General features: G+C 36.7%; 1 protein-coding gene across 1 annotated transcript; it reads right to left on the bottom strand.

Moving 5' to 3' along the window:
- Positions 1-5,566: 5,566 nt before the first annotated feature.
- Positions 5,567-12,946, bottom strand: LOC135690070 (programmed cell death protein 6). Its single transcript, XM_065207525.2, has 4 exons — positions 12,812-12,946; positions 9,153-9,335; positions 7,698-7,899; positions 5,567-7,011 (listed from the first exon to the last, which is right to left on the bottom strand). The coding sequence occupies exons 1-4, from the start codon at positions 12,930-12,932 to the stop codon at positions 6,843-6,845; spliced, it is 675 nt and encodes a 224-aa protein (XP_065063597.1). The 5' UTR covers positions 12,933-12,946; the 3' UTR covers positions 5,567-6,842.
- Positions 12,947-13,044: the final 98 nt, after the last annotated feature.

The following is a 13,044-nucleotide window of genomic DNA, read 5'->3' as shown; positions in this document are numbered from 1 at the left end:
CAGGGACGTAGGATGTGTGGCTTTGTCCACAAGACTAAATAATATATCAAATGTGTTAAATTATTCTTTCATGCTTCGATGATTTTATGAAACGAAGTTCAATTGTCCAGCGTCACAAAATAAGGCATGATCTTTGATGTGAAACTGCTGTGTTGAAGCGCAAGGCATGGAGGTTAGGAACAAGGAAAGGCGGAGTTAGAAACAATGCAACATCTGGAGAAATCTTGTTATCACGAATTTTGCTCACATTTGATAGGGAAATCAGAAGTAAGAATAGAAGCGTTGTTAGAATAAACGCATGTGTCTACATCATAGATGAAGCAGATGTTCACAAAATATAAATAATGTAGGTTATCCTATCTTCCTGTTTATGCGGTCAACATTTATGTAGAATGTCTAGGACCCAGTACCAGAGCAACAGAATTTCAAGCGTGTAAACAGAATGCCAATTTTTCCAAGCAAGTGGTTTACCCTTTCCTAATTCCCTTGCAACCTCACCGCACTCATCTACATTAAGGTCGTTTGTAACAATATTTTCTGGCCAGTCTGAAGCAGACGCTCCTCTACTTCTCCACTCCTATCTTCTTTTTACGCTCTCGAATTTATGTGGGTCTGGTACCCAGGGTAAGGGCCCAAAAGCCCAATAGCGACATTGAGAGAAGCTACGTCCAAGTGCCTTGCGTAAATGGCAATGACAAAGAGCTGGAAACTTTGAAGGATTAGTCGCATTCACTTCAGAGTAATGATTTTCTACTTGAGTATGGGAGGAAAGTTTAGAATCAGAAAATAGTTATCTATTGGGAAGGGTAAATAAAACTAACGCTATAAAAGGTATTCGTAAAAAGCAATCTCAGACGATACTAAGAAAAATAAGTTCGACTTCTTTTGCTTTCTACTTGTGAATCTTCAGATTACATGCTGAACCTTTTAGACCATTTTCGAAGTTTCTGCAACAGGATTACGGCTAGTGCAAGACAAGGCTGTCTTCACTCGTTTTGATGGCATCCTATCTTTAGAATGGCTATTCAAACAGATCACCCACACCGAAAAGTGTTCGTAAAATTTGGGTTCCTACATTTTCGTGGACATGGGTTTTAGTTCTTTGAGAATTATTGATCTAGCAAAATATGTAAGTGAATTTTAGGCAGTATTAAGTGTGTTTGTCAATTGTATTAGAAAAAAGGGGGTACCACAAGAATGCGTATTCGATACTCTTTACGCTTTACTTTAATGGTACACAATCGGCAACAAATGATAGACTTTTTGCTCTAAGAATTTTTGCCAACTCCAGTGATTTCAGGGGGATAAGTTTGTGCTCATGTAATCATAACTGAAACGTTTGTAACATTTTTCGCATATTAAGGTGCTTTTTTATAAAGCTCTTTCATGGTCCGCGGTCCAAATTTGAAATTCCAAAAAGCTTTTTTGACGTCATCAATTCAGAATTTGGTCTTCAGAATTACTGAAACTGTCTACCTTATTATCATAATTCAGTCGAAAATTTCCTGGAAGTGTAATGCACAAAAACGAGATACAAATACTGCAAAGTTCATCCTCCGAATGATTCTTTAACGCATTTTCTATAGCCATGTTTTTGGCAGTGTATTTTAAAAAAAATTGGACTGGATTAAAGCACTTCAGCTTCCATAAAGCTCTTATAAATAAATGACTAGTAAAGTAAACTAAAACCAAAGAGAAATTAAAGACACGAAAAATGTTGGAGAGCCATAAAAAATAAACAATGGGATGACTATAAAGGGGAGGGATTGGAAACATAAAAATGAGATAACTTGCAGTACTTCTCTAAAGAATCTGCAAATGTTGATTAACCAAAGGTACGAGCTTCCTGTGGATATCAGAAATGTTTCCACCAGAAAAATAAAAACTTTTCCTGAAAAGTTCATTTTTGAACTTTTCCTGAAAAGTCCTGAAAAGTGGCAATCATATAAATGTTCTAACCTGTTCTAACCTACATCTCTGCAACTTGAGGACTCAGCAAGAAAGATGAAGAAATTTTGGACTCTTTCCATCGAAAACAACTTCGTCATCTAATTGGGAAGAGTTGTCCACATAGGATATCTAATGTTAACTTATACAAACGATGCAAATCATACCCAATATCATTGTTTATTTTGAGATCTCGGTGGAGGTTGTTTAGACACGTTCTCCGATTAGATTGAAGTTGCCCAGCAAATAAAGCCATGGATTTTATATAGAAAGCACAACTAACAAGCTGTTTCGTGGTCGAATTAGGGCAACCATTGTTACAACTTTACAAATCGACATCAAAAAGTCATTGGAAAAAAATCAAACATTCCCAATCAAAAGTTTGGAAAACAAAAATGATCTAGAAAGAATTTGTGACCACTCTGAAAACAGAAAATTATGAAAACATTGACTGAATACATTGGCAAAGTTGCTGAAGATGAGAAATCGCTTTCAATCGCCTTCAAATCGATACAGCCATCAAAAAGAAGAATCATATAATACCGATCGTTGTTTGATGAGATTTTTATAATGATGCACAATCATCCTGACAATCTAGCCGATCGATTCACCTGATTACAAAATCAAATAATGAAATTTTATGCCTTTACCATTAACATTTCCATTACCATTATTTCTTATGTTAGATATATATGTATTTTTATTTTTTTATTTCTAAACAATTTTACTTTGTAGTAGGCTTTAATTAGCTTTTTTGTAGCTATTTTTATACGCCTACTTTAAATAAACAGATAATAATGACAATGGAACTTTTCATTTTGAATTCCAGTTAAAACTACAATTACAAATCTCACTATTACAAGGTAATTTGTAACTGGCTAGCCTGTTTTTACAAAATAAAACTATTACAATCGTAGTAATGAGAAAAGAAAAAAAAATGTTAAAAGGGGAGTAGCTCTGGATTAGTACAAGTTTTGTTTCTACAGCAGAATATATAGTATGTGGTGCGAATGGAGATACTTGAAAGTTTGGAGATGAGATAGCGTTTCTGTTGATGATCAATGGACAAAGAGTCACACATGTCGATGAATGAGCTGCAGGAGTTGCCAAAAATGCCAAGTGAACTGACGGAAAGATTGACAAACGAGACTGACTTAAACCGATGTTTCAGGTCAGATATGAGGTTGGCATATTTCTCTGACTTTCTGACAGCATTGCAGTTGAGATTTGTTTCAAAGCCTATGATGAGCTCTAAAACGTACAGACAGTTTTCCTTAGTTTTGAGAAATAAGTCAGGGCGTAGTTGATAAAAATAATAATAATAATCAAACAAAATTTATTTTATATCCTTCTACTTACAACTGTAACCTCACTTTACAGGTAGTTACTATCGGATATATTATAGATGGATAGATTAACCAAGTTTACTTTTTTGAACTTAGGGCGTAGTTCCTTTAGAAGGGAACGGTACTTCTCAGCTTTACGCGAAGCGTTATTATCCAGGTTAGTCTCGAACCAACAGTTAATTCGATGACATACAGACAGTTGGAAGCAGTTTTGATAAACATTTCAGGACGGAACGAATCGCCAGTTATGATACATGGTGATAAATAGTAATAATAATAACAATAACAACAATAGCAACATTCACAGTAACAATCTTTTTGCATCGATCATTAGCTTCCAAGAAGACTTTTACCCGTTAAATCTTGCAGCAGTGCCGCCATTTTGTGGCGGACGATCCAATACTTTTCTCACGTAGCGTACATTCCTTTTTGTCTAAATAATGGATGTCACGTGCATTGACCTAGAAATTTATTCGTACTTGGACTATTCCAAAAATGGATGGAACCCTCTTGAACAAAGAGCACCTCTGATCAAGGGGTTGAAGACCAATTAATAATATCTTGAAAGCAACTGATATTACAACACTGGACCCCATTTAAACCTGTCTCTAACAAGCATCTCAGTCGTTCTTTTAACAGTCGTCCTTTTAAGAAAAGTCCAGACTTTCGACTTATGTTACCGTGGCACGCAAGAACCCGGGTTTTTAAAGACAGAAAGTACCACAGCCGACTGATGATTAGGAAGAGTGAATTGTTTAAACTGAATGGCTTCATCACTTGAAAAAGTCGCGCAGTTGGAAACGATGAGTGCCGCAACAGATGCAAAACTAAAGGGCGTTGCCGCCAATCGCTTAGGCCTACCGGTGTCTCTGTTTTGAATTTATATCGAAAGATATGGAAATAGAGATACATAAATTATGCAGTTCACCGGCAAAAAAACTCACCGAATCGTCTGAGCTCCGTCTGGAAAGCGTAATAAACTCAAATTGTTTGCTACATCAAATGACAAATGTTTTTGGATCCATTTTTAGAAGTACAAAAACACGTAATGGAATTGGCATCTCATGCTTGTGTAATCCTATGGGGGGAAAGGTTATGGATGTGCCAAAAAGATCTGCCTCGAGAATTGATCAGAGTAAATTCTCATGAGAAGATAAGGCAAACGAACGTTTTTGAAGAAAATCCACATGCAAGAAAACTAACCAATCGCAAACCGTTATTTTGATGGGTGGCTTGACAAGTTGGGTATACGCAGTCCTTTTATATGGACACATTACCTTTAAGGTTATGAGAAATAAAGCTTGTGAAACCCCGAAAACAACTACCGATTTATCAGTAATATAGGGTGCTATTGTTAACAAACTCTGTGCTCTCGACTACACCTAGTTTCCTTACATCTATCTTGCCAAGCTGAACAACACTCGCGGAGAGTTGAAGTGTCACAAACTATAACGTCAAAGGAAAGTTGGCGCGATGGATTTCCCCTAGTTATTGTTGTCTGTGAATATCTGCCTGTTTTGATCTCGTGAAGACGTACAGGCATCTCAGCATAAACTCACAAAAAGAATAGATACCCAGTTTAAATCAAGCTGAAATTAGAATAAACAAGACTTTAAGCAAGATCGTTTTAAATCCTTTCCACCTCTTTCCAAACTATGATATTTTCACTTTTACCGAAAGCAGATATTACTTAGAAAAAATCCACCCAGCTCGCCGCATCGATTGCAAATGATGCCGCATCATTGAAATAAAGTGTTTTGCTGTTTGGGTAATATGGTGACCTTGTCTCTCTAAAAGCGGGATATCAGTGGATTTTCTTCAAAAGGCTTCGCCATTCCCGGCAAGAAAAGGGGCTAAACATTCAAGGTCAAAGCTAAAGTAAATTCCAAGGCCTTTTCTTATTATGAACTTCTTTCCTAAAAACTATGGGCTATTTTCTAAGAAAGACGAAACAGCGTAGAAAAATTACCAAAGAGAATTTTCCAAAGCAACATACACCTCTTGGTGCCCTCGTCATTTAGAGACAAAGTAACATACTCAGAACATCTGCCTTGTCAAGACAAAATAAACCTAAATTTGATTTCAGTGAACATCAAATGAAACGCCAATGACTGAAGGGGCATTATAAAAGGATAGCGTAGAAGTCGCTTCATTTTCACCAGCATTGTGGAAGTCATTCCATTCTCTCACAGATTTCTCTCATCCTTTATAACTGGCGAGCTCAAGTGAAATGTTTTTTGCTTGGCAAGGTCTGACGCAAAGATTCGACCTAATTCCCAGAAAATGATTATTTGTGCTCAAATAATATCGCTAATTCACAACTAAGATTACCCTTAGATATGGATCTATTTAACATCCACGATAACTGCTGTATTGGTAATCCGACTCCAAATTACAATGTTGAGGGTCCCCCAGGGGGGAATTTGATCCGTGTTTCCTTTGGAAAAACATCCAATGTTCCAGTTTCCCCGTTGAAAATAAAAAAAAATTCATTTGTTCCCTTAAACAAGTAATAATGTTCCTATGTTCCCAGTGGAGAATTTAAGTTGTTCTCGTGTTTCGGTATCATTTGTTGCCATGTTCCATTGTTCCCGAACACCCCTGGGAGACCCTCAATGTTGTGTTAAATAACCCGTAAACCCCCTTAAACAATGTTTTAATACTGGAAAGTAAGGAACAAAAGTTTGAAGTGTCGTCTTTTTCAAGTAACCTATAGGATATTTGCCGAATGGAGAGACGGGAGAGCAGATGTTTTCGTAATCAAAACAAACATAAAAATGACGTAAAAAAATGAGAGATAGTCGTTAGGGGTTTCAGATACACTGTAGGTATGCAATGGGTTTTGTACTTGAAATTACTAAAAAAGCAAATAGGGGAGAGCTAATAGACAGGACTGGAGAAGTTCTTCTTTTCTCGAAATGAGTTTATTTTTTAGAATACTTGCTAACATTGGTTCCTGCGAAATAGCTGATTTAAAGAGTTATCGACTCAATAAAAACAAGTAAATTAAGTGCAGAAAAGTAATGGAAAGTATTTGAGAATTTCAATATAAATTAAAGCATTTAAATCCACTGAAAGCTAAAAAAACCTGTTTCCTTTCACAAGCCTAGTCTGAGAACCTCAAAGCCAAGGAAAATAAAAAGTGATAAAATTAAAAAAATGTTTATTCAGGGTTACAAGAGGACAATGGGATAACTAAACAGAAGTGAATTTCACAAGGTAATGTTGGGGTGTATGGCAGCCTTAGATTTTGATTGGTTGGTGTTAGCTAGTTGGTGAAATTGCTTTGTGGTAGGTTGTCTTTACGCATGTCCTAACTCATCAAATTTTACACCATCGATCCTCGTCTTGAAGGTCAAATTACGTAACCGTAATGATAAAACGTAGATAGATGGAATGGTTTTTCACAGTATCCGCTGCTTTCATAAAGGAGCAAAAACAGTTAATGTTTTGCCTTAAAAATATACTTGAAAGAAAGTAGGGTTTTGACGTTAGACGTAACGTAACGTTAGAAGTAAGTAAGACAGTTGAATGCTTCTACGTCGTATACTAAGGTTTGTTTTGTATACACATGCACATAAAGTCTTCGTAGCTCACGTTGATGACACCATTCATATTGGAGTCCCTCTGCCGAAAAGCGTCCGTCAGGCACCTCAGCATAACGCAACACTGTATAAAGTCATCAAGCTTCAGTGACCGTTTGGCATAGGTGTCAAATCTGAGGAAAAAGACAAGGAGAGCAGACGTCAGTGGTAGGGGAAGACTTGGTGCTCTATAGCAATGAATTCTGTGCAGGCACAGACAGGGCCGCCGAGAGCTGAGAACTTTTGAAGACCCTGGGCAAAAGCAAACAACGTTGCCTCCTGCGAATGGAGCGAGCAGATAATTTTTGCTTAAAATGCATTTTAGAATATTTCTTGCAGCAAACTCTTGCAATCGTTTTTATAATTTTTACTATTTGTAAGCATACATTTGTTACGATTAATTCCATTTTAAAATGGAATTTATTACTTTATGAAGCACTATAGACCTCTAGGCCCTGGTACAATTGCCCCCTTGCCCCCCCCAGTCGGCGGCCCTGGTCACACAGTCCAGGAAACTTGCGGCCACACCCCTGACCACTGCAGGAAGGTCCATATAAGTGACAGATTTTTAGTTATCACTCTCGCACAACAACTGACTTTTACTACAGAAATTTCAGAGGTAACCCTTTCAGCTAGAGCGGTTAATGGGTTTGGGAGCATATTTTCACCGAAGTGAAAGCATAGCGAGAGGCCAGTACGCTTAATTTTACGATAGACATGGCTTTTGGCCGCTAGGCCTCTAACGCCAAATATTATCTTGCTTAGCATTGTAAATGACAAAAAAGAACGGATCACGGTACATAAGCATTATGACACTTACTTAACGACAATAAGCTGGACAAAATTTGATGAAACTCTGTAACCCATGTCGGAGAATGCGCGGTGCAGTTCGTTGGATTCAATGCTCCCAGAACGATCGCCGTCGTATCGATCAAATACTCCCTTCCACTGTTGAATGTAGTTCCACAAGCCAACGAATTCATTGAAGTTTATCGTTCCGTTCTGATCCTGATCAAACAAACCTAAAAATAGTTGAAGCAAGTAAAATAATATTTCATTCGTATGTTCAACAGTAAAGGTGTTTCTTATCAGCAAACAAAAATATAAAAATTGAAACGTGAAATCGATATTTAAATTCATTTCAAGAAGGATCTATTACTGTGAATTCTTCACCGTGTAGTGTGGGTGTTTACCCAGTGGCGTAGATAGACGGCGGTAAGAGGGGCGGAAAACCCCTTGTAAAGCTAGAAAGCTATTTGTCGGAAAAACTCTGACCCTGTCGGAAATGTAACATGGTTGTCTGCCTTTCTAAGTGTTACATTTTGAGAGGAAGGATCGTTGAGCTTAGAATAACGATTTTTTCCGTTGTTCTGAATCAGATTAGCAATTTTCAAAATTAGGCATGGCACTTTAAAAAGCCTTTATTTAGAGGAGAAGACCAGAAAATAATTAAGTAGCATGATTCAGGACACTTGAAATTGAACAAATGGTTAAGTTTATCTTATGTTTTTCCGGTTCTAATTGTTGTGATGTTATGACCAGATTTATGAAAAAAAGAACAATCTTTTGGTGGTACAAAACTTGTAAATAGCTTTGAAAAAAGCAAACATTTAGTAAACTAAAGCTTTTCGTCTGACACTCTTCAGAGTTTAAAACGTCAGAACATAGATCGAAAACTCTACGCTAAGAAATATATATACCCAGTTGTGGATCGAAATAGGCCAATCAGAAACACGAGCACATGACTGTAAAGGTTGACCAATCAGTGCCGCTTGCCTATTAGAATGTTACCAAAAAAAAAAGGACGCTTATAGATTTTCGTCGGAAAATCTACATTTCTTATCCCACCAAGGAATTTTACTATCTACGCCACTGTGTTTACCCTTTTGGTTATTTCGGCTGTGTATTCGCAAAAGGTGGGGCGGGTCCTGATAGCTATCTTGTAGATTGACTAAAAAGGACACCCTTTTGACTGCATTGAACAAAACAATTAATTACAAAAAACCTAATAATTGTAGATTGTAGATTGACAAAAAACTGAATATTATAGTCAGGCTCCAAGTGAACATATTACTAGTAATTAGCGGTGATGTCAACACAAGTACAATTTTTAGATCATAAGATATCATTTTGATGTTATTCGCATAGACCCCTTTGAACCTCCTGCCTAGAGCAAGATTATAGGTACGAGTTATACAAACGAAATATGTGTGAATAAATACGAAACTATGACTTGCAGCAACAACGATTTCTTGCAAGGGACATAAAAACAAACCTATCATAAGGCGACATGTTTCTAGATTGAAGTGACTCCAATTGTTGTTCATTAGTGCCTGCCGCAGCTCTTCAGTTGAAATCTGGCCAGATCTGTCCCTGTCAACAGTGGTGAACCACGACCAAAGGGTTGGATCGGCCCCTGGAGGGGCACCTGAAACTATTCCTTGCTGACCAGGATATCCTTTGAAAAGGAAAGAAACGGGGGTGTATGGTCATCGAACAGTAAACAAACTGACATGAAAAACTTTCTTGAGTAGATCAAGCATGTTTATGACAGAATAATGTAGGATCAAAGTGACAGGATTATCTAGTGAATGTTTTAACAGTGTTGGTGATCTATCAAAGTTGCATACCTAACTTGCATCATTATACCTAATTCAGGTAGCTCAGCTGACACAACTAACACCTAAAACTTTCGAACCGAAAAGTTCGGAAAAAAATATTAGCACAAAAACCTCCAGACAAACAATTTTTGCACGATACCAAAATATATGAGAAAAATTAACTGTCATTGCACGTTAATCTATCAAGGATAATTCAAACTAGCTACTACAAAAAAATCTTCGTATAAGCCGCCCCACATATTAGCGGAACCCCTAATTTAAGGTTTGAAAAGTTGGAGAAAAAGTTGAAAAATATTCGGGTAAACTGTTTGCAACTTGTCCAAACTTAGCCTGCGTTGAGACTTTCCAAGTGATAATAATCTTGCCAAGAGCCTTACTTAGTCATAAACAGCTGTTGCAATATTGTTAACTTTTTAGGATGCTTTTGTCAAAAATTGTGTTTCTTGGCAGAGCAGCTGTGAATCTTTTGGAGTTGAAAACATCTCTGATGATGCTGGAAAACGCAACTCACTGGTTTTGGAAGCAAGAAAAAGTAGTTAAAGCAATATTTTAATGAGTTTATCCTGTCATATGGCACATGTCACAGCAAACGAGACCCAGAAAGATTCTAAGTGGTTAAATGAAATGTGTAGCCCTTAAGGCAAAACAATTTTTTGTTGACCTTCACTTCTACTTTTATTCTTCTTCAGAGACAAAAAAAGGTTGTATAATTTTATAACTTTTGTGGGTGGGAGTATCACAAAATACGAAAAATCGAGTGTGTAAGCTGAAAACATTGTAGATGTACCTCTCATAGTAGAGCTACCTCTACAGACAAGAACCAGAAAAGAAAAATGATAAACAGAAAATCAAGATAAACAGGCAATTTGATACATTGGCCATCCAAATGATAGAGGTTGGCTGTTGTCAGCCCCAGCTATTTTGAAGCTTTCCAAGCCCTGAACAGCCTAAACTTGATCCAACAAAGAGCTTGATCCAACAAAAACAAATGAAATGGACAAAGACTTTTTGATGCTTGAAATTATTAACATGGATGACTTTTAAGGACTATGTTAAAGAAGAGCAGGACTTTCAGTGGGGGGCTTGGCAGGCATGCACAGATGTTTCATTCGGGAATGATTAGTTGTGCGTCCAGTGATCAATATTTCTCTTGCAGAGAGCAATTATCAGAGACTGATAGGCCAATCCACTTGAGAAACTCTTTTGGAAACAGTTTGACATTGAATCCTTGTTTCATAGGTCTCCATTTTCTGACCATTTGGTTTCTGTATTTTCTTGAGCCATTCCTATTGCTCAAGCCAACATGGTCTTGGTCAAAACAAAACAGAAAATTTTCCCATTACACTGTCTTGTCTGCTTTCATATCCTTTGTTTGAGCTTGTCTTGAAATTAAAGATGAAGAAATTTTGTTTTGAAATGACTCTGTCTTCAATTTTCTCATTAAAACAGTTTGTTTTGAAATGACTCTGTTCTCCAATGACTCCTTTTTTGCTGTTCCCATTCAAATTATTCATTCTCAAATGATTCTGTTTTTGAATGATCAAATGTCTTTGTTTTTGAGCATAACAATGGGAAAACAAAATGAGAAACAATTCAGGCAGCTCCGTTTTTGTACGATAAAGGAAAAATGGGAACAAGGCCTAATTTCTAATGGAATAACACATTATCAATTGCCCTTTGCTATTTGTTAGTCAAAAATGTTTGCCCTTAGCTTTTTTTCATAAAGCTGTTAAAAGCTAGAAACTCGGCCAGGGAAACATAAATATAAATATACAATGAAGTATTCTGTTCATTTTGAAAGTTTTGTTAAGTTTAGCATTTAAACTCTATTGTTCTGTGTTATCAGGTAAATTTGATTTGCCCACACCACTCTTACCACAGGAAAGCCCTGAAGAGGCAGCAATTGACAAGCTGGGGGAATTGTTACTTACAACTGATATTTTCTGATGATTAATTTGAATGAATTCAAAGTATTTCTTTCAAAGTATTTCCTTGGGCACAAAAGGGGATTTGTGAATCATTAGTAAAACATGTCCTTACTTTTCCAAACTTAGCCTGCATTCAGACTTTCCAAATAGAGGAAATTGTATCCAGTATGCTCCACAATTGTACTTATTCTCTAGTATCCAGGATGCTGACACTTCTTTAGGGAATCACCTTTTTGCAATCTTATATCTTTGGCACAATGGCTTCAAATTGAATTTTAATTATTTGTACACTAAAGTGCTTGCTAGGATACTGACAGAATAATGGTAGCATGTCTCGCATGATCAAACTGATTCAATGTCTACCATGCAAAGACATATGATGAAAAAGGCATAGTTGTGATTTGTTCCTTAAAATCATGGAAAGACAGCTCTTGGCTCTAAAGACAAATAGTTTTTAATACTCAACTTAAACATTCAACTACATTTATATATAATACATGAACCACTAATAACAATTATCTTTTTACAAAAAGGAAAACTACACACAGTAAGTAGTTCGAATTTTAATATGTTTGACAGATGAAAATGTCAGACATATGAAAAGAACTTACAAGGAGCTATCTAGGTCATATGCCCGATTTGATGTGTAAAATAAGGCACAAGTCTTGCGAAATAAGTGGATACAAGAAAGTCTGCACCAGTGCAAATACTCTAAATCTCCTCTATTTGTCAAGTCTGCATGAATGCTACTCCTAACAAAAGTATTCAATAATGTTGAAGAGGAATCTTTATTCAAAACTGTGAGAAAGATTAGACTCCTCAGAGACTTGAGATAGATATGAATTTATTCAGCAGTGTTCCTTGTCAGCAGAAGAAGAATTTTGGTACAAGCACAAGCCCTTGGATCAAGTTATTGAACAAAGTAAGGCAGTTACTAGGGAATACAACGAATAACATTCAAGAAAATATAAATCTGTATCTTGATATTTTCTATAATATTTTGATAAAGCTACATCTTTTATCATATATATTTCAATTTGTGGTTCTGGTGATTCTTTTAATTGCGATTCAAGCGATTCGACCAATAGTCATCTTTTATTTATATAGTGAGCCCTGTTCTGTTGTGAGAAATTCCTGAAAATTGAGCATTGACAGTGGCACAATTAATACACGCTACCCGCTCTTAACTATATCATTATTATCATCATTTGATACTATTTTTTACAAGAGATACACACTGTACTTAGATTTGTTGAAAAAATAGTTTATTTTTCTTTTGCATTTGATAAGATTAAAAATGTCCGAATTCGATATTGAATGAGGCAACACAACAAACGGATCGTGCAAATGCGATGTAAACATTAACACTGGGTGGAAAAACTCACCTTGAGGTTGTGCTTGTCCGTAGCCTTGCTGCTGGTGGCCACGATACTCCCCATAGCCGTAGCTTTGTTGCGGCGGTGCCTGTCCATAACCTCCATATCCTCCTTGCCCGTGGTACGCCATTTTCGCTTTGAGAAGCCAACAAAAGTCACCCTCGTTCTGATTCAAGATTCAATGTATCCTTGTGGCAATTATCGCATACTTTATTTATATGCCCTGGGCGTTAATTGGAACT

This window comes from Rhopilema esculentum, chromosome 5 (genome assembly GCF_057945365.1).
Source record: "Rhopilema esculentum isolate cy_ngs chromosome 5, ASM5794536v1, whole genome shotgun sequence".
Classification (NCBI taxonomy): domain Eukaryota; kingdom Metazoa; phylum Cnidaria; class Scyphozoa; order Rhizostomeae; family Rhizostomatidae; genus Rhopilema; species Rhopilema esculentum.
Note: the sequence above shows the minus strand (reverse complement) of the source record. Positions and strands in the feature narration are given on the sequence as shown.

Bases quoted from the DNA above. Each gene is read 5' to 3' on its own strand.
- LOC135690070 (XM_065207525.2), bottom strand. From the start codon at position 12,932: ATGGCGTACCACGGGCAAGGAGGATATGGAGGTTATGGACAGGCACCG. The intron at 9,336-12,811 runs GTGAGTTTTTCC...TCCTTTTCAAAG, and splicing joins CGGACAAGCACAACCTCAAG to GATATCCTGGTCAGCAAGGA. The intron at 7,012-7,697 runs GTAAGTGTCATA...CTTTTTCCTCAG, and splicing joins GTCCAGCTTATTGTCGTTAA to ATTTGACACCTATGCCAAAC.